General features: G+C 50.5%; 1 protein-coding gene across 4 annotated transcripts in view; it reads left to right on the top strand.

Moving 5' to 3' along the window:
- Nucleotides 1-21,945, top strand: part of Foxp4 (forkhead box P4) — a 55,811-nt gene that overhangs the window by 7,819 nt on the left and 26,047 nt on the right. For all 4 annotated transcript variants that reach the window (XM_076915353.1, XM_076915352.1, XM_034521510.2 and 1 more), the window contains exon 2: nucleotides 11,185-11,420. In XM_076915353.1, coding sequence (XP_076771468.1) covers nucleotides 11,202-11,420 — 219 coding nt within the window. In that variant the 5' untranslated portion in view covers nucleotides 11,185-11,201. The remainder of the gene's footprint in view (nucleotides 1-11,184; nucleotides 11,421-21,945) is intronic.

Genomic DNA, 21,945 nt, shown 5'->3' with positions numbered 1-21,945 from the left:
ACATCATGACAGCTGAAGGACCAGGTCCAGGGAGGTGGCCTGACTTAGCTAAAGTCACCTGTCCACTGGAATGTGTCTCTTGAAATGCTTCATTATTGCAGGGGGAAGGGGTGCCACCTTTTGACCAACTTCACCCCTGGTGACCTTTTTTTTTTTTTTTGGTTCCCACACAGTTCAACCCATGGTAAATGTCACATAAATAGTCCCCACGTGGGCTTCCTGGAGACAATCAAACACAGCCTGCCTTTCTGTGCAGTGAGGACATATTGAGATTGAGTGACAGCAGTTTCTCCCCAGGCCTCTTCAGTGACTTCGTAGCTACTGGGGGCATATTACTTAGCATCTTTCTTTTCTTTTTCTTTTATGTGTATGGGTGTGTTTGCCTGCATGTATGTCTGTGTACCACATGTGTGCCTGGCTCCAACAGGATCCCTTGGAAGAGAGGCCAGTGCTCTTAACCACAAAGCCATCTCTCCAAAAATGGATCTTCCCCCCCCCTCTCTCTCTGTCTCTCTGTCTCTCTCCTTCTCTCTCTGTCTCTGTCTCTCTGTCTCTCTTTCTCTCTCTGTCTCTGTCTCTCTGTCTCTCTCTGTCTCTGTCTCTGTCTCTCTTTCTCTCTCTCTTTCCTTCCCTCCCTCCCTCTCTTCCCCTCTCCCTCTCTCTTTCTCTCTCTCTCTCTCCTTCCTTCCTTCTTCCTTTCTTTTTTCCTTCCTTTCTCTTTTTTTTCAAAAAAGGCTCTTATTGTGTAGCTGGGACTGGCCTTTAGTTCATATATATTCTGTCTCTGCCTCCCAATTTCTAGGATTCTAGAAATTTAAAGCTGGTTAGCATCTTTCACATGGACATATTTAATTGATCTTAGTATTCTGTAAGGAGACCTAGGGTTAGGGCTGAATAGGGAGAAGCTGCCTCAACGTCTCCTAAAAGTCTTTAGGGCAATGTCTCAGAGATGTATAAGGACACCCTGGACCAGATCAGATCCCCCGTGCTGCTGCCTAAGAATTGACGGTGGCATGCAGTTTTTATTGGATTTTGTTGGTACTAGGGGTTGAACCAGACATCATTAAACTCCATGCCTAGTAAGTCTTTCTGCCTTTCTCCTATGAAGTGCATTTTAAGGCTCATGCCTCCAGAGGCTGTGCAAGACCAAAAGGAGCCACCCATCCCTTCGCAGGTAAGGCTCTCCGCTGTAGAAATTCTTAGCGTTTTCCCTCTTCCTACCCAAAACATATCCTCCTTGTGTGGGCAGGAGCCCACCTCTTCCCACCCATTCCCCAGGGATGAGATTTCCCCTCATTAGAGTCTCACATCATCATGAAAATAATTTGATGTCTCTAGTTATCTGTTAATGGGTGGGGTGGAGTGGTCCCCTAAGAACGGGATCACAAGTAGGTTCTGGCCTACGGAAGCCTAGAGAGGACAAGGCACTTCTGAAACCAATCTTTATGCAGGGACAGAGAGGTGCAGGGGTGTTCAGCCTTTGTGTATTTGCATGTTGCTGTGTTTTAGATGTCCCTGAATTGGTGCCTAAGATCCTTCTGAATGTGATGCTTAGAAATCCTCTGGGGAGACAGAGGGAGCAGTGCTGGGTCAAGGGCCATGGAGTACCAGACCAGGTGGTCTGCTGCAGGCCTACAGGAGCCCTTGGTGCCAAGGGCACCACCAGAACCAGACTCCAGACAGGCTCCAGATGGTCACTTGGGCCCTGAATGGGTTGCCCCTATCCCTGAACCGGCAGGCCCCCCACGTAAGACGTCACTATTTAATTAGCTGTGTCTGATTAACCAAACTTGGCATTCGGCTCCTCTTGCCCTCATCTTTCCCAGCTCAGAATCAATGGCTTTGATATGCTAATTAGGGAGTAATTTAATTTCAAAAGGCCGCAATTAACAAGGGTGTTGTGGACATGCTGTAGTTAAGCGGAGTAATCTAATTTGCATTAGTAACAAGCAGGGACTAATTAGAAGCTTAATTAGACACTTAGATGGCTCTTATGTTTACTTTCTTAATGAGATGGAGTGGGCTCTTTGGTTCTCTCTCCCATCGCCTCTCTGTCTCTGCCTCTCTGTTAATCCTTCCTTTTGGTTAAGGTATTATGAAGGGCCATTGAATGAAGCTTCCTTGCCAGGGCCTGGTGGAGCATTGTGATGTCCCCATTCTCCTGGTAAAAGGTGAAATGAAGAAAAAGTGTCGTGCAAAGTGTCCCAGGTCTGTGGATTTGTCACCACCGGGGTAGGGTGCTGGGAAAGGGCTGGGGGTAGATGACCTTGTTAAGTTTGTTGTCTTTGAAGACTGGTTCCTCTTTCAGAGTGAGCCCCAGGAGTATAGGGAAGAGAAGAGGGTCTGGGTATGGTGGGGACAGTCAGGGACCGGGAATGCACTGGCTGTGACTAAGCTTAAGGTGCACTTGGAGGTCTGGACCTACCATCAAGGCTATAGAAGGCTATGGCAGGACAGGCACACGTTTAAGGCATGTGTAGGTTACAGAGTGAGTTCAAGGCTAGTCTTGGCTACCTTAGAGAAACCCTGTCTCCTACTTTAGGGGGGAAATGTTTTCTGAAGGGTTGATGTCATAGCTCGGTGGTAATAATACCCTTGCCTGGCATACATAAGGATGTAGGTTCAGTCTCCAGTACCATAAGGAAAGAAAGACAGAGGGACACACAGAATGACAGACATACAAGAAAGGATAGAGTACATGGAGAAATTGCACTTTGGAGGCCTTACTGCTTAGCTCAGAAGTCACCTGCAGGAGGCCTTTCCAGAGTGCCACACCCTTTGGGGGCACCCATCCTTTCTTTCCCTGCCTAACATAACATTTGCAGAATGGAGTGTGTGTGTGTGTGTGTGTGTGTAACAGTTTCTTCACCCTGGCTGTATTTATTTGTAGTTAAGAATTCTGCAAAGCTGTTTGAGGTACCCGTGCCTGCATCCTACCCCGCAGGGTCTGATTTAACTGACCATGGTTAACGGAGGAGGAATGGTTTGTTTTTAAGGCTCTGTCTGTCTGTCCCTCCCTCCCTCCCTCAGAAGAGCCTTAAGCACCTTTGTTTGCTTAGGATTCTTTTCACTCCACTGAAAGCCAGGGCTGTGTTTTCTTCACCTCTGTTGGCCAAGATTCCCACTGCATGTACCCAGCATCAGCTGCAGAACAAGGCCCACTCCTACCGCTGTTCTGTGCGTGCTGCACGGGCTTAGAGCTGGGTCCTTGTGTAGAGCTGAGACTGTCTCGGAGAATGACTTGTGGAGATTGGAGGGAAATGGTCCCAGAGGTTTTTGAGCCTTCAGGAGGAAAGGTCAAATTGGTGCCAATCAATGGACACATGAAATCAAGAGCTTTAAAGACACACAGTTAAAAAGCCGGGCAGAGATGGCACACCCTTGTGATCTGAACACCTGGGCAGTAGAAGCAAGAGAATCAAGAGTTCAAGGGGTCACCCTCAGCAGAATTGCCAGTTTGAGGTCAGTAGGGATTATATAAGACCCTGTGTCAAAAGCGCTGTAATTCCAAAGCTGGACAGTGTCTTTGTAGTCTCAGCACTGGGACAGTCAGGAGGATTATGGGAGTTCCAGGCCATCCTGGTCTACCTAGTAAGATCATGTCTCAGAAAGCAACAAAACCAAAATGAAGAGCAGAGAAGATAAAGAAAAAGAAATGATTATACCTTCTTCTAAGCACACAGTAGAACTTATGTTCTCATGAGTGAAGGTAGGTAACATCCAGGCCTCAGACTCTGGGGTTAATGAAATAAACTCTGTGGGCTCCAGAGATAGACCTTGTTATGTAGACCAGGCTGATCCCAAGTTCCCAGTGACCCTCTCACCTCTGTCTTCTAAGTGCTTGTATTACAGGCTCGTGAAGCCAGACCTGGGTGTTTGTTTTTTTAAGACCGGATCTAACTGTTGCAGCTCGGGCTAGCCTGAAATCTCATCCTCCTGCCTCAGCCTCTCCAGTGCTATGGTTTTAGGTATGTACTACTACACCCAGCATGCATCCTTCCCAGAGTATTTTGCCAAGATGTCTGTTGCTTTTAGAATTAGAAGATTAAAAATATTTAAAACTTAAGAGAGGACTGTCTCCCAAGAGGAAGTCCACCCTACCCCCCACCCCGACATTGCTTCCCAGCCCAGTCAAGGGCTATGTGGGTGAAGTGACTTTTTAATGGGCCATCCTTGCCTTGCCCCTGAGAGGCCTTGAATGGTCCTTAGGGTTGGGGGCAGATAGCTCTTAAATTGCCAAGTGTCATTTATGGAGGACCTTTGGCTTGGTGCTCAGGCATATGTGGCTGGAGAAGCTGAGGCGCCACCTCAGATACACAGATGGGAAGGTCCCCGTGCTCCAGGAGGATAGGAACTTGAGGACAGGGTGCTGTTTGTTGCGGCGGAGAAACTCAGGGCCTTACTCATTGTGCACACCTGCTACATCACTGAGCTGGCTCCTCCGCCCTGAGTGGAATACTACTTGTGGGTCCTACCTTAACTTTCCTCAAAAGCTGAACGGAGGGCTGGAAGAAAGGGGTCAGGTGAACGTTTAAACTGCTGCAGGACCTTCAGGAGTCCTAGGAACTGCCCTTCTCTGACCATCTCCGTCTTGCATGACGTCTTACTTGATGCTGAAGGATTTTCGGAGGGAAAATTTTGTCAGTCCCATATTGGAGATGGGAACACCAAGGTTCAGACCGGTGACCTCCCTGTTCCATGTCATGAATCGTGCCAGGAAAGGGTTAGCAGTAGGGTGGCAAATGACTGGTTGCTGCTTGACGAGCCTGCTGGGCTGAGCCCTCCCTACTCTGGGTAGCCTGCAGCCAGCGAAGGTCAGAGATGCATTGAGAGGCTGAGCTGGGTCCTTGACTTGCAATGTGCACTCAGCCGCCAGTAGGACCAAGGTCGATGGCTCTGAAAAGCTATTTGCTGTCTGTTTCTTACTAAAGATCGGTTAGCAGGATAATCAGAGAGAAAGGACTAGACCACTAAGGCGGGCCCCATAGTGTGTCCCATGTCAGACACACGTGTGTCTTTATATGTGCCTAGGAAACGTCACCATGTCAGAGACACATAGCCCTAGAAAGATCTGAACCCAGTAGGCTTTCTTTTGGGAAATGAAGGCCTTTGCCTGTGTTTTTGGAGCATACGAGAGTCTGCCTGGCCAAGCCTACGGCAAAAGAGGCCTTCCCTTAAATGGAGTCTGCACTTGAGGCAAAAAGGTTTTATGTGCACAAAAGATACTGTGTGTATATATGAAAGTCTCAAGAATTAAAAGCGTTATGTATATTTAAATTAGAGTCCAATTTATCCTGTATATGCACATTGGATAGGATTCATCTCAGCTGCAAGGGGCCATTTATGTGTTTTTATCATTTGTCTCCCCTCCTGGGGACATGAACTCCAGACCTGCAGGTTGATGCCTCTGCACACGCAGCCTGGCACACCATCTCTGCCTAAATGCTTTTTGACACCATGGGTGAAGTGTTATCAGTGCGACATCCTTACTTCTGGCTGGCTAGCCCCACAAGGAGAGAGAACCCCCACAAGTGGCCACGCTTTCAGAGACAGACACGGGGGGGGGTGTGGGGGGGGGAGAAACAGGGTAGGTTCCCTCCTTGGCTGAGCTGAGTCCTGTCAGACCAGTCAGAAAGGACTGCCCTTCAGTCTCTTGTGGCTAGATTACGGTTAGCATAATTGGACCCTAAGTGCTTGTTGAATGAATACATGACCATAGTAGTCCATCAGATTGGACCATGGGACAGCTCTTCACTGAAGTTTGCTCTGGTCCTCGGAGCCCTACTGTCTCAGACAAGCAGGTCAGCCTCACTAGGGGCATTTAGGCAATACAAATTACCATTCCATTCAGACCAGTAGAATGGAGCTCAGTACAAGCTCGCTGAGGTTTTGGTTTATTCTGGGCTCCTTCTCCTCTATGGTATTAGGTTTTAGGACCTATGGTATTTAGGTTCTATTTATCCCCTACTGCAATCAGCTTCCTCATCTCCTCTTAAAGTTTTAAGTAGACATCATTCACTTTTACTCGCCTCAAGTGCGTTCAGCAAGTTTGTGTGACCGACAAGGCTGCTGCTAGACTGAGTGTCAGGCTCTCCGCTGGGCCACGTTCTGCTTGGGGGGCCACCAGGACTCTGGGTACAGGTGATCCGTGGCCACGCCCCCATCTGCTCCCCCTCGCCAGCTGCCGGTGCGCGTGCTGCTCCCCCACTGACGTGCGCCCCGAGAGCGCGCTGAAGCCGCGCGGTCCCCTCCCTCCTTCCCTCCCCCGCGGGTAAACTCCAGGCATCCATCAGTCTGTTAATTGCACTAATTAGAGATCGCGGAGGTGTTAATTGGAAAACCCTGGTATTGTGCCTGTTTGGGGGACGAAAACGTCAATAAAAATTAATTGATGAGTTGGCAGGGCGGGCGGCGCGGGTTCGCGGCGAGGCGCAGGGTGTCGTGGCAAATGTTACGGCTCAGATTAAGCGACTGTTAATTAAAACGCGATGGCAATTAATACTCCCCACGCCATATGGGCCCGCGAAAAGGCACAAAAGGTTTGTCCACGTGTGGGGCTCTGGTATCTTTTCCTCTCCGCCTCCCCAAACCACCCCAGGCCCGGGGTGCCCCTTTGGCCCCTAGCTAGGTGCAACTCGTCACTTCCGGCAGGGAGGGGACAGGGCGGACCCTGGCTGATTCTGAGAAGGCGTTGCTGTCTTCGTTCCCGCTGGGGTGTGTCATAGAGGCAAAGGCCTCCAGGAAAGTGGGAGACCCCAGATGGCCGCAGAGTTCCCCAAAGCGGAAGAAGTGGCCGTGGCTTTGACCTAGCTTCTTTAGACAGTGCCTACTGGATGGAGCCCAGGCCTGGCCATGGCTCCTTCCGTGGCTGGATTTTACCAAGGGAATCTAAAGAATTGGAGACTAGGGGGCCTCCAAAAACTGGATCACGCCCCCATCCAGCTCCACACACCGTCTAAATTGTCCTCCACTACCCACGACGTGTGGTGGGAGAGTGCTCTGTGGATGCTGGGGTGAAAGAAGCAGTCTTAGCAAACCTTAGGGAAATTTGAAAAGGTTTGGTGTCCACTCCTTATTGGCTTTTTGAGGGAGGGAACGGCAGGTCACTTATGGTTCAGATGAGGTTGGACTTGAACTCCTGATCCTCCTGGCCGACCTTCTTGAGTGTTGAGATTTCAGTAGCACATACCAAGTTTTTTGGGGTGGGGCGGGGTGTGACTGTTGTATGCAAAGTGACTTGCCCAGGGCCACGCCACTGGGGCTGAATGGTTTAGTCTCAAGCTGACATTCTCCCCTACGGTTGAGTTACACATTGTTGCAGGAAGAAGAGACTCTGTATTTAGAGGGAGTGGGAATATGTGAAGTCAGTAGAGTGGGAGTGTAGGAGTGAAGGGGTGCCCAGAGCAGCCAGCTAGGATCCATGTTGGGTGGAGCCTTTAGGATGAGGGACAACAGCTGTGCATCTAGTGGCCTCCTGGTGGCTTCACATCCACCAGTTGCCCTGAGGACTTTTGCCACTCCCCCCCACCCCCCATCCCAAATCTTAGGAGCTCCTGAGACTACTTTCTCATGGAGAGAAGGGAAACAGATGTAGGGAGGCAATGGGTTCTTCCTGATGTGTGACAGGAGTTTAGGCTGCCATCTCTCCTAGTGATTTGCCCCCAAGCGCCTCCTTGTTCCTAGGCACCGTAACAAAGCATATCCCAGCACCCCATCCCATTGAACTCTCTAGCTGGCTGGGCCCCAGGCACCAGTGCCTGTTCACCCACAGAAACAGCCAACTCCATCTTCGTTACAGCATCCTGCAGAGGGGTGGGTAGGAGTCTGAGGCCGCTGGCTGTTGGCATACTCACTCAGCCTTAGAGGGCAGGTGTCCCAGGACACAGGTGGGGATTCCTAGAGGACCTGGAAGTTCCTGCCATGCAGGTTTGAGGGGCTGGTGCTTGTGGGTGGGTGGAAGCCTGGAAGGAGCTACGTTAGGTGTGTGTCTGTCAGCAGGGCAAAGGCCCCGGAGAGGGCAGAGCCCTCTATAAGGGAATGGCCCCTATTCATCCACCCTGCAGAAATGACTTTTCAAATGCATATAATCTCAAGCATGCAAATGAGAGGTTTGCTTCACTCTGTTCAATTCGAGTGATCGGCCCTTGAATAGCTATTATTACATGGCACACGGCCACGGTTATGGTGTTCACTTAGCTTTGCTCAACCCCTCCTGCTCCCAGAAACGACGGGATGGAGGGGACACGTCTGCTGGCATCCTCCTCTCTTTCATTCTCCCTTTGCAAAACTTGTTGTCAGAGTTACAACTTTGCTGTGCTCCTGTGGAGGTTGGGAGGGGACCACTTTCCCTTCCCTGGGGAAGTAGCTGCCAGACTCTCTTTGCTTTCTCCTCTGTGCGCTTACACCCCTGAGGCTCTAGTCTTTGTCCCCTGGGGCCCAGGAGTTCTCAGATCTCAGAGCAGCTAGTCCGGGATTCTGAGCTGGCAGCTGCTCTCTACCGCAGCAGGGCTGGAATCAGAGGAGCCGGAGAGCTGAGTGGGCAGTGGGCTCCCTGCTGTCTTCCTATTTCCTCACCCCCAGCTGGGGCACAGGCCCGAATGGGGGAAGTTGCTCCTGTAGTTTGCGGGGTGGGTGGTTTCAGGGGAGGGGGGCTGAAGCCCTGTGCTGTGGTGGGTGGAGGCCAGAGCCCACCCCATCCATCATTTGGCAGCTACTAGCCCTGGGGCTGACACCACCATTAAAGTCTTGGAACCGAGTGCTTAATCTCTTCCAAACCATCGCCCCCACATCCTAACCCTGCTCTGGCTCCTCAGAACTCAGGAGTGGGAGCCACTCATGAGAGAACACAGTGAGACTGAGGCCACTTCAGCAGTCCATGGATCCCTCTCCCAGCTCTACAAGAGACAACCCAGAGTCAAAAACTAAGAAGGTCTCCAGAACAGTGGTGTAGCCTCTCTGCACCCCGAGTTCCCTCCCACTCTGCTTCCAGCAGGGATAAAGACTGAGCAAGTGGTCCAGGGGAGAGAGGGAAAGGCTTAAATGTAGAGATGAAAAGAAGACGCTCCTAGAAGCCTCCACCCTGAGAAGAGGAGTAATTCAGCTCCTTCCTATTGGCTGAGAGAGAGTGGGACCCGGCTGGCTTCTCCAGTCCTTGCCGGATGTACAAGTGGCTTGATTGCTGTGTGACGTCAGACAAATCTTTAACCTCTCTGAACTCATCATCTCTGCCCTCACAGTTATGTAGTTGGAGAATGGCTGGTGTGGAGTGGGGAGAGCTTCCTTAGGCAGGTGCTTTGATTGTCTTGAAAGGACTTCAAGAGACTAGGACTAAATACTTCTGACTGACAAGGAAACTGGGATTTAGGGAGTTTCAAACATACGTTAAACAACAATCCATAGCTGCTACCAGCTGTTCCTTCCCTTTAGGGTGGTTAGTCATGGGTGATAGAATCTAGAATTTGAGAAGAGCTCTCTCGCGCTCTCTCTCTCTCTCTCTCCCCCTCTCTCCCCCTCTCCCTCCCCCTCTCTCTCCCCCCCCCCCCCTCTCTCTCTCTCTCTGTGTGTGTGTGTGTGTGACAGTAGCGAGTGCTGGTAAAGAACCTAGCTGAGGCAGGTTTCACTGGAGAGCTCAGGCTAGTCCTGAACTCCTAACACTTCTGCTTCGGTTCCAGGCATGCACCTGAGTTGAAGGCATACACTCCCTCTTCTAGCTTCAGAATGTCCCCCTTCTGAGCTCTGTCCGTCAAGCTGGTGGGGGGTTGGACTTCTACAACTGAGGGAAGAGAACTCAGCCATCCCTGCCCCTCCCTGCTGTTCCCTGCTCCAGACACACCTATCTGGAGAATTTACAGCCGCTCCATCTTACCCACGGCTAAGGAAGGGGGGTTTAGGCCTTGACCCTCTTGCTTTGGGTAAAGGCATGGCTTTTAATTAATTTGTTCATTTGGGCTTTTTAATTTTTTAGAGGGGTGTGTGTGTGTGTGTGTGTGTGTGTAGATGCTCACTTGTGTGGGTATCTGAGGAGGCCAGAAGAGGTTGTCAGATCTCCTGAAACTGGAGTTACAGGCGGTTGTGAACATTCCTTCGCTGGTACTGGAAACTGAAAGCAAGAGCTCTTCACCTGTGAGCCAGTCCTGTGTTTCCGTTTTTGAGGCAGGTTCTCCTGTAGCCCAGGCTGGCCTGACACTCTCTCCTTCCATACCTCCCAAGCTGAGATTATTGAGTGACAGGTTTTTTCCTCCCTCCCTCCCTCCCTCCCTCCCTCCCTCCCTCCTTCCCTCCCTCCTTCTTCCTTCCTTCCTTCCTTCCTTCCTGCCTTCCTTCCTCCTTCCTTTTTTCCTTCCTTCTTCCTTCTCCCCTCCCCCCATTGACATAGTGCTGAGAATGGAAGCCAAAGTCCCACATGCCAAACCCACACTCTATTCTTGAATTACATGGGGTGGGGCTTGCTAGGGCTTGGATCTAGGAAATCCAACATGATAAGCCTTTACCTAAGCCTATACCCCTTAGCCTCTGGTTTTCCATCAGTGAAATGGGTGTTAAGTACAGACCTCACTTCGCTAATGAGGAGAATTCCTGGGCTGTGGGTAGTAAGAAATGAGATACAACAGCTGCTTTGGTAGCTGGGCTAAGGACTTAAGACTTGAAAGTGGGCCGTGGGTCCAGGATCCCTTCTGTAGGTGAGAGCTGGGGCTTAGGACAGCTGCTTTCCTGTGTGGTTTAGAGCCTTCTGTGACCCGGGGGAAGTGGTGTGTGCCCCCAGGGAACTCCATATCTATGTAGGAACAAAGGCAAGGGCCATTTACTAGTGGAAAGGAAGAGATTTGTTAGGTCCCAGCTACAAGGAGAGACAGAAACAGGTTTAGGACCCCGAGGGAACAGGTAAGGGCTCACTTCCTACCCTCCCCCCATCTGGTCTTACTGGAAAAAGGAAATGGGAGGTTGCAGGGAAGGAACCTCTGCTTCCAATATGCTGCTAGCTGCCCCTCAACCAGGCCTCTAAGGAAGGGATGTCACTAAGAGGGTCTCAGGAGGACCTCCTGGGAACTTGATGAAGAGACACCCCAGAACGGGAGTGGGTTAGGTGGGTGATGGGTGGGGGCAGCTTTCAGTTCAGTCCCAGGTAGAAACTGCCCTGCCCATCTATTCTTGAGCCTCAGCCCCTCCCCCATGTCTCTTCTCCAGGTCCCGACAGAGCGGCAATGATGGTTGAGTCTGCATCGGAGACAATCAGGTCGGCTCCGTCTGCTCAGAACGGCGTGGGCAGCCTCTCTGCACAGGCTGATGGCGGCGGTGGGGCCGGGACCGCAGGCACGGCCCCGGCGGCGGGTAGGGATGCCTCAGGCAGGGAAGCTGCCAGCGGAGCTGACAGCAATGGCGAGATGAGCCCCGCGGAGCTTCTGCACTTCCAACAGCAACAGGTAGGAGCAGGCTGACGTCCCCAGGCCTTTATCCCACGCCCTGTGGGTCACCCGGGTATCACTGCTCTGTCCTGCCCAGCAGCTGGGCTTTTTCGATCCGTGAGAAGGGCCAGCCTCCAGGGACTTCGCTATGTGTCTTCTACCCTGCTGGCTAGCCTGAGCCTGAGGAGCTCTAAGTGGTACTGGGAGCCCAAGTTTATGGAGTTTGAAATAGTACCAGCAAAACCACAAGGACCGACAGCCGCCTGGGCAGCAGGCTTTGAAAGTCTGTTTTGAGTGCGTGGGTGTCTTGGCTCTTGTAGGCACGTGGCTGGGAAACTGGCTGTGTTAGCAGGGTTGGGAGAGGTGCTGTGCACACTGCAATGTCTTTATTTCTACTTTGAGCCATCCGCCATTCCAAGTCTGCCTAGGACCCTGAACCCTGCTGTGAAGAGGTTGACCTTACAGGCACCAGTGGCCAAAGCGTCTGAAAGAGGTACTAGGAAGGCGCACCATACATGCATGCATACATACATACATACATTCTTATTAAGATTTATTTTTATATTTTTAATTATGTGTATGTCTGCATTCTGCACACACTACGCACATGTGAGTTCAGGTGCCTGCAAAGGCCCTAAGTGCCAGGCACCAAGGAGCTGGAGTTATCAATGGTTATGTGCTACCTGATAGGAGTGCTGGGAATCGAACTCAGGTCCTCTGGTTGAACAGCAAATATTCTTAACTGCTGAGCCACCTCTCCAGCCCAGGCTCGTATTTAAAGGCTCACACTAGGAACCCAGTCTGTGTTTCCTTTCCTCTTCTGTGCCTATCATCTCCACCCTGAAGTGCAGGGCTCCAAGGGTTCAAGCCTGGCCTCTCTGAAGATGCAGGGGCATTAAGTGGAGACCATAGTTGTGAATGAGCATGGCTCCTAGGGCCCAGCTCCGCCCAGGGGTTAGGGTGGAAGGGATCATGCTTACAGAGATCAGAAGGACCAGCCCAGCCAGCCGCAGCCTTGGAGTCTTGTGTGATTTTGCCTCTTAAACTGTTGCCGGTGGCCTGGCCCTTGGGCAGAGCTGGGAAAGCAGAACAGGAGAACCCCAGATGTGCCCCATCCCATCCTCCTCTGCTGTGAAGCCAGGGTCGTCATGCCTCCTCCAGCTTTCTCTCTAACCCAGGCTCCTCAACTACACCACACCACATCCCATAATACCTAAGACTTCAGGCTTGCGCTAGAAGCAGCTTACTGGCGCTTCACCTGATCAGAGGGCTTCAAAGCAGGGGTCTGTCCTCATCTCTGCCGGCACCTTTGTCAGCCATACGATCCCAGCCACTAAAATACTGAGTTCTTAGGACCAGAAGCAGACAGGTGTGACACGTGTTCTAGTAGGTGTGGACAGGTAGAGGTTTTAAAGGGTTCTGTGAGTATTGCTTGCATGTGTGTGCTCCTGTGTGTGGAGGTCAGAGATGGATTTAGGGTGCCTGCCTTAATCGCTCTCCATCTTTATGGGGGGTTTTTGGTTTGTTTCCGTTTGTTGGTTTTGTTGTTGTTGTTGTTGTTTCTTGAGACAAGGTCTCACTCTGTAGCCATGGCTGGCCTGGAACTCACAGAGATCCAGCCTCTGCTGAGACTAAAGGAATAAGCTACCATACCTGACATCTTATTTTTTACGTTACATTTGTGAAAGTGTGTGTGTGTGTGTGTGTGTGTGTGTGTGTGTGTGTGTCTTCACATGCTACAGTGCATTTATGAAGCTTTGGAAAGTTCTCTTCTTCCCCCATGTGCGACCAAGGGATCAAACAGGCCTCAGGGATATATGGTCCTTGGGAGTGGGTGGGCAATCTCCTCTCCCTTCTTAAGCAGTCTCTGTGGGAAGAGACCCACTGAGTCCGTGCTTTGGTATATTTTTTTTTCCATCAAAATATAACAAACGTGTGCTGGAGAGGTGACCCAGCAGTTAGCAATACTTGTTCTTGCAGACTTAGGCTTGATCCACAGTACCAGCTTGCAGCTCAACCATCTCCAACAGCAGCCTCAGGGGATTTGGTGCCCTCTTCTGGACTCCGTAGGCACCTGCACTCATAATTAAAAATCTTAAAAGTACCCCTAGAAGTTTCTGGAAGCCACGTGTTTCATATGGCTGTTTTGGACCCCACTACATCTCTTTGCAAAGAGAACTATGCAAAATTTCAATTGTGGCCAGGGGTCAGAACAGAACAGCCGCCTAAACTGGAAACTTTTATTTGGGGGCGGGGGGGGGAGAGAAAGAGAGAGAGAGAGAGAGAGAGAGAGAGAGAGAGAGAGAGAGAGAGAGAGAAAGGGAGAAAGAAAGAGAGAAAAAAAGAGAGAAAGAAAACCTTGGGGCCAGAAAAATGGCCCAGAGGCTTGCCCCCAAGCCCGGTGGCTTGAATTCAATCCATAGGACCCACAAGGTAGAAGGAATGCACTGACTCCAACAAGCTGTTTTCTGACCTCCACACAGGCACTGTGGCTCCTGTACACACATACATACTCACAAAATAAATAAATAAAATGTAATTTTCAAAAGCAAAATAGAAAGCCTGCCACGAGGCGTAAACACAAGCCTCTGGGTAACTGGGAGATGTTTGGGTGGGAGAGACAGAACCGGCTGTGCAGATCAAGTTTCTGGGCTCTGCCCTGGACACAGGCCACTTCTTCCCATCACAGTCCCATGGTCTGGTTGTTCCTGTTTGCTTTAAGTACCATCCCAAAGTGCTGGAAAATTCTGTATTGGCTTCACAAACAAATGGGGATGGGGGTTTGGAAGTGGGCAGAGGTCCGTTTTATCCATTTGGGCTCACTGTGGGCGAAGTGTCCGGGCCAAAGAAAATATGTGAGGCCAAAAAAAAAAAGTTTCATTGGCTCTAAAGCTATGAAATTTTCAAACTAAAGTGAAACCACAGTCTGAGGGTCGTTCTTCCACTTCTAACAGACAAATGGGGGCTGTGTCCCTAGTTCCCCACCACCACCACCCCAAACACAGATGTTATGTTATTATTGGTGGGGTTAGCAAGATGGAGAAAAGGAAGTTGCTTTGCTGGGTCTACCCGCCTTTTCAGCCACAAGCAGGAAGTCTGCAGAAGGCAGGTTTTGGATTCACCCTGTCGTTAAATGTCATTAAGTTACCTTGGCCTCCCTGGGGAGGGGCCATGTCATTCCCACATCACAGACAAGGCAGCACTGACAGCTTCCAGGTGCCTCATTCAGGGCTAAACACTCTCCCCTGGTGGAGCACTCCCCCCTGTTTGAGCACTCCCCCCTGTTTGAGCACTCCCCCCTGGCTGAGCACTCCCCCCTGGTGGAGCACTCCCTCCTGGCTGAGCACTCCCTCCTTGTGGCTCCCACTACAGGCACCCAGTCACCTGCCTGATGGTGAAAGGAAGAGCTTCTCACACACAGTAGGTGCTAAACACATGTGTGAATGCCTGGTGAATGTTTCTTGCTTAACGGTAAGGGTCTCTTAAAACAAGAAAAAGATGAAGGGTCATTAGCTGAGCGAGCTCAAGCCCCAGAGCTCACAGGGGAAGAAGAAACCCAGCTGTTGAAAGTTGTCTAGGCGCTTACAGCGTGGCACCTGGGCACCGGCATGCATGTACATACACACTAATAATACTAAAAATTAATTAAAGAATGTAGAAAACAAAAGTAAATGCAAAGCCAAGTGTAATCACACATGCCAATAATCCTAGCATCCAGGAAGCTGAGGCCAGAGCATCTCAAGTTTAAGAACAGTCTAGACTACTTGATGAGATTCTGATCAAACCTAAGTGGGCCTAGGGCTCGGGAGATGGCTGAGTGGAGACAGTGCATGCATGAGAACCTGAGCTTGGATCCCTGGCACCCACATAAAAGTTGGGTGTCATGGAACAAACCTGTAATCCCAGCATAGTGTTCGGGTGACACAGAGAGAGAGGAATCTCTGGATATGGCTGGCCATTTAGTCTAGTTGAAACTAGAAGCAAGCCCCAGGTTCTGTGAGAGACACTGTCTCAATAAGGTGGAACTCAATCGAGCCTGGGGGTTGATACAATTTAAATACATTGTGTACATCCATAACTCTTGAAGGATAGATAAACATTTAAAACAATGTTTTAAATGTGGTGAAGCAACTGAGGAAGATTCCCACTGTCAGCCGCTGACCGCAACACATGCACCTGCATGGGTGAGCACTCCGGCACACGCATGTGAACACACATACAGAGGTGCACAAGCATCCCTGTGGAACATGGTGGTACATGATGAGATAGAGGCTGGACACTGAGAAATTCGAGATCATTCTCAGGTGCATAGAGTTGCAGGCTAGCCCACATGCATCCCTGTGTCAGAAAAAGGAACACAGGGAAGACTCTGCCCACTGCCCTAAGTGGCCACTCTTGGTGCCTGCTTCGAGGCAGAGGTTTGACAGAATAAGTCTGTAGGTCACATTTTGTCATCTTGCCTTCCAGGGTGTCCCATCCCTGATCCCTTTGTCTCTGGGTTCCTGTCTATCTGCTGTGAGTAAACAAATCTGGCCCTGGCCTTTAGGAGTAATGAGTTGAGAGACAGACAGGGCTGTCAGAGGCAGGTGGAGGCGGGACCTTAGGCTGGAGCAAACAGTGCCGAAGAGGGCAGCCACGTCACTTTAGAACAAGGGCTGTGCTCTGTCTCCAGTGCAACCACAGGCTGCGACCTTGTTTAAACAAAGGTGAAGGGGTGACCCGGCTTAGCTGTCAGGCCAGTTCTGGCTGCAGTCCCTTGCTGCCCCGTTTCAGTATTTCCCAGAGCCTTTATTAGTAACAGAGACTGAAGTACCAAGCTGTATAGTCACTCTGAGACTTTCCCCAAGTCTTCGGCTACACTCTCTGCGGAGACTCGATCCTATGAAGGTGGTGTGGGAGGATCTCTTCAGATCCTTTAGCAGAAACACTAGGGCAAGGGCTGTAGCTCAGTTGGTAGAGTGCTTGCTCCATATCGCTAGTGAAGTGGGTTCAATCCTGAGCATAAACTGGGCATGATGTCACAGGCCTATAGAACCCGTATGTGAAAGGTGGAGATAGAAACATAAGAAGTTCAAGGTCATCTGCCACCATATTGAGTTGGAGGTCACCTTGAGCAAGGGATGGTAGAGCCATATTTTGCCTCTGCTATGGAAAATGCTGTGTGAACCCACAGATACCCTTTGGGTTTGGACTGTGAGAGGTGTGCCCCTGGTTTGGAAGGTCTTAAGGGACTGATCCAGTTTGCTGGCAGACAGCTGGACTTGGAGCCAGGAAGGCTGAACTGGCAGGGTGGGGGTATTCAGAGCCTCTGGCCACCGAGCTGAAAGGCGTCCTGGGCCCCCAGCCCCAGCGTTCCCATTGTCCTTGGGTTGCAGGGGTGACAGGTCAGGGAGGGTCACCAGAGGGTTGCCTAGCGTCTGGGAACTCCCCCTGCAGTTGCCACAGCAACCGGGCCAAATCCCACCCTGGTCACATCCTGTGAGAGAGATTCAAAAGGGTTGGGGGGCTCCACTCAGTAATGGGCTTTTAACTCACCCCCTCCAAAGAGAAAGAGATGGGGGTTGGGGAGTCAGGGGTTGGGGGAGGGGAGAAGAAGAATAGAAAGGGTCTTTCCTCCATCTGTCTCGCTTCTGCCCAAGCGACTTAGAAGGACTGGGTAGAAGGGGAGCTTCCAGAGGGGATCAGCCCCGCCCCAGTGCACACAGGCTGCCAACAGTTGTCTGAAGGCTTCCTGCTGCTCAGGGGCCCGTGTCTTCAGGCCCGTGTCTCTTGCCCTGGATTCCTCTGCTTCAGCTCTGATCCCTGTAACTAACTTCTCTTTGTCCAACTGTAGATGGAGTTCCTCCCCAGAGGAGCTGGGGTGTACAGAGAGATACTACCCAGGGTGGGGCGTGCCTCAACTGTATCTCAGCACCAAGGTAGATGGGAAAAGGCTGCCCTACATTTTCTGAATTAGTAAGCCAAGGGTCACCCTTCTGCCAAAAGGTAGCCCCTTTAGGAGAGAGAAAGGGCCTGAGGCTTGGGGGAGGGGACCCCCCCCCCCCTTTTCATCCCCATTGAGTGGCTGGAGGAAGATATGGGGGATATTTTTACCTGAAGGCTTAGGGGAGGGTTGAGGGGGGAGGGTTGTATCCTAGCCACCTATAGGGCTCCCCTAAAACCTTTTGTGGGAACTAGTATTACTCTGAGATGCTCTAATAGAGGCCCTGGGGAAGGAAGGGATCTGCCAATCTGAAGTCTAAACCCAGCCCTCTGTAGAATTAGCTGGGGCCAGGCAGTGCAGAATAGACCTGCCTCCAGAGAATTCTACAGCCAAGACAGAGGACCTGATTATGAACCGAACTGCCCTCTCTACCTTTGCACTTATGGTCCTTGTTGGTGGCTGGATACCATCTCTTCAAACATTGGGACTGCTGTCCTGTCTCTCACAACACCATGCCAAGCTGGCTCTGGCTGTCACTGGGAGCTAAGCTGTTGAGAAGCTCACCTGTGCGGCTGCCTGCAAGGGGAGGGTGGAGGAGCCTTCAAGGACCAAGTCCTTTCTGGGCTGAAGGCCCTTGACTGCTCTGTACCTGCAGAAATCGACCTTTTCATGAAGAGGGAGCCCTCTGTAGAGTTGGCAGGGAGAATCTGCCACTGTACCAGGATGTCTCCCACCCTCCAGGGCCTGTCTGCGTGTGCTTGCTTCGCTGGGTTTCATTTTAATGGTTCTAATTTGAGAATGTGCCGATGTCATTTTTACGAGGTTGGTGTAAAAAAAAAATTTACAGCCTTTTCCAAAAAGCTTTCTTGAGAGAGAGAGAGAGAGAGAGAGAGAGAGAGAGAGAGAGCAACCCAAGGGAAGAAAAGTAGAATCACTTTGGGGGTTTTATAGTCTCCCCCGCCACACAATTTTTGCCTGTGTAATTTCATCTTTATGTCTCTTCATTGGAGGACAAAGCCTCACTGGTCAAGAATCTGTGTCTTTTTCTGAGGTCAGTTCCCTTTGTGATGCCCACCAATGACCTCAGGCCTCTGACCCCCTTTCTCTTCCACCCCCTCCTATCTGTCTGAAAAGAGTTTTGAGGAGTGGATGAGTGTGTAGGAACACTTATTAGATGCTTGCTGTTTACTAGCCGAGGTTAGATACCACTTTCTGCTCAAAGTCTTCCAAGGATCCCCCCATCTCTGGGTGTTGAATGAAGTAATGTTTATCCGACCTGCCTGGCATGCCGGCGCGCACCTGTAGTCCATGCCTTGAGAGGCTGAGAGGAAAGTCATATGCTTAAGGGTAGCCCACAAATAGCAGTATTTTTTCTTTAAAATATAGAAATAGATGAGGCTAGAGAGATGGCTTAGTGTTTTAAGAGCACTGACTTTCTCCTTGACTGGGGTTTGATTCCCAGTACCTACCTGTGACTCACAACTGTCTGTAATTTGATGCCCTTTTCTGATCTCTGTGGGCTACAGGCATATATTGGTACATAGACACACATGCAGGCAAAAACAAACAAAAGAAACCATACACACTAAAAGAAAGAAAATATTAAAGTCGGGCTGGAGAGGTGTCTCTGTGGTTAAGAGCACAGACTGCTCTTCCAGAGGTCCTGAGTTCAATTCCCAGCAACCACATGGTGGCTCATAACCATCTATAATGGGTTCTGATGCCCTCTTCTGGTGTCTGAAGACATCAACAGTATAAATAAATTTTTTTTTAAGCTTAAAAAAATATTATTAAAGGCAAAAACCAGTAGATCAGAGACATGACTCGATGATTCAGTCAGGTAAAATGCTTGTTTACCAAGCATGAAGACCTGCATTCTAGTCCCTGTCCCCATTTAAAGGGTCTGGAATCTTAGTGCTGGGAAGACAGAGACTGGCAGTTTGTTGGCCAGTTAGCTCAGCCAAACAAGCAAACTAGTAACAGATGCTGCCTCAAATACAAAGGAGACGCTATTGAGGAAGATACCTGGTGTTGACCGTTGACCTCCACATGCAGACTCACACATGTGCGATAGCCCCATGTTTTGCTTTTTCTACCCCAGGGCCTTTGCACTACCTGTTTCTCAGCCTTGATTACTCTCCCTGGGAAGGATTGGGGGTCTCTATGGTGAGGCGTCTCCTCAGAAGCCTCCCTGTAGTGCTTTAATGTAGCTTGCCTTTCTCAGCATAGGGCTTGGCTGCCTCAGGATTTGTTTGTCTGGTGTTTGTTCAGCCCTCTAAACTAGGTAGGCCAGGCAGTTAAGAGTTGTTGCTTGAACTTTACAGTGGCTCCTGGGACAGTAAGTAGGTCAGTGACTGAGTTGTCCTGGGCCTGAAGTTGACAGCCTAAGAATGTTTCTTAGATGCAAGACTCTGGGATGGGGCAGGTGTAAGTAGCGTCCTTTGAGGCCTTCTGGGCTCCCCTTCACCTAAATCCAGCCTGCCCCCAGACACATTCATGATCAGCACAAAACCAGTCAGGTGGCTCAGGGGCTAAAGATGCTTGTCCTGCATGCTTAGTGATCTGAGTTTAATCCCTGAAGCTCATGTAACTATCAACACAATATGGATGAGACTGAATTTCAGTTTTGTCAAATATTTCCAAAGGCACACGAGAAAGTATGGTGTTTACTGATTAGGGCTGCCCTTGGCACTACCCGTGAACATTGTCGGTGTGGAGTCTCCCATCCTGTGGTGTTGTGTTCCTCTTCCCTGCAGAGACCAGCCTGGTCTGGTGGGTGCTGGTCCTACTCATGTCACTGTGTCTCTCGGTGAGCCCTGAGCCCCTTTCTGGGCTCTCCACGTTCTTTGTTGACCTATCTGACATTCCTTTACTGATAGAATATTCAGACCAATCACTGGGTTATAACCAACCATTTGGACCCCATTTGGCTGGACGCCCTCCAACATTTAAGGCTCCCAGGCAGAGGATACTCTTCCAGCATATTCCTGGCTCCCCACACACATGGAGGTCTGGGGAGGGGCCAGCACAAACTGGGGTCCTCAGCCTGACAAAAAGGCTCTGAACATCGCTGTACCCATGTTCAGCTGCATAGCCTCAGCCCAGAGGTGGGAGATCCCTCTTCCCTGAGCCTTCTTCTTTTTTAAAATTTATTTATTTTTGTTTTATATGCATTGCTGTTTTGTCTGCATGTGTGAGGGAGTTGGATCCCCTGGAACAGGAGTTACAGACAGTTGTGAGCTGCCATATCAGTGCTGGGAATTGAACCCCAGTCATCTGGAAGAGCAGCCATCTCTCCAGCCCCGAGACTTGTTCTTTTCAGTGCAGCCAACCCTGTTCTCAGCTCGCAGCTTCAGCCTCTGCTCTAGACCCTTGCTGGTTGCTTTCTGACTCCATCCGCCTGCTCTAGACGCTTATGGGGATCCTGCCGATGACTTGGGGTGCAGGAAGGGTGTTCCTTAAGGGAGCTTCTCAAGCTTGAGGAAGTACAGGGGTAAGGTGGGAGCCAGGAGAGGTGAAGCCAGCCAAACCTTCATTCAGGTGGTACTGTGCAACAACCAAGAGTACTCGGTGGAAGCCCAGTGATACTGACAATACTTTGGTGCCAGGTGCTGAGCTAAGTCCTCTGTGTATGTTGTCCCATGTGTTTCTACACAGGATCCATGTGAAGGGGAGTTAGAGCTCACTCCAGCTTTTCAGAGGAACAGACTGAGGGTCAGGCTTTGCTAAGGTTGCTTTGCACAAAGTAGGAGGTGAGAGGTCTCTGTCTCATCCCTAGGTCTGTGTGCTGAGTGAACAACAATACAGCCCTCCCCTAGAGGAGGATAGCCTTGGCCCACAAAACAGCACAGTGTGTGTTGGTTTTTTGTTTTGTTTTGAGATGAAGTGTCATGTAGCTCAGGCTAGCCTCACACCCACTGTGTATTTAAGGATAGCCCTGAGCTTACTTTCTTTCTCCTCCTGCTCTTCTTCCTCTTCCTTCCCATCTTCCTCCTCCTCTTCTTCCTCCTCCTCCTCCTCTTTGGTTTTGGTTTTGGCTGTCCTGGAATTCACTCTGTAGACCAGGCTGGCCTCCAAACTCAAGAGATCCACCTGCCTCTGCCTCCTGAGTGCTGGGATTAGAAGTGTGTGCCACCATCACCACCGCCGCCACAGGCATGGCCCTGCTTTTAATCCTTGTGCCTCCACCTCCTGAGCTGAGATTACGGGTATTTGCCACCTAGACTGGTTTTATGTGACACTGGAGATAAAGTAGGTTTCATCCTGTTTCATGACAAGAGCTTTGTGCATGCAAGTGAAACAGTCTACTGCGTTTAAGCGTGGATGGTATACAGTACATAGGGTAAGCTTTAAGCGTGGATGGTATACAATACATAGGGTAAGCTGCATCCCTAGCCCACATTTGCTTTGCAGTTCGAAGACTGGGAAGAGAAAAAGAGGGCTGGGGGGGGGGAGGGCTCCCTAATTTTCAGTCTCATTGGCCCTCTTTCCTTTCTTATCTAAGATTTCCCTGATGGCACAGGCCTTCAACCCTAGCACTCAGGAGTTAGAGGCAGCCAGGACTGCATAGTGAGACCCTGTCTCAAAACCAGAAAGACTGCCCGATGGCTTGTCCCATGT

Source organism: Arvicanthis niloticus, chromosome 17 (genome assembly GCF_011762505.2).
Source record: "Arvicanthis niloticus isolate mArvNil1 chromosome 17, mArvNil1.pat.X, whole genome shotgun sequence".
NCBI lineage: Eukaryota > Metazoa > Chordata > Mammalia > Rodentia > Muridae > Arvicanthis > Arvicanthis niloticus.
This window is presented reverse-complemented; position numbering and strand designations above follow the sequence as displayed.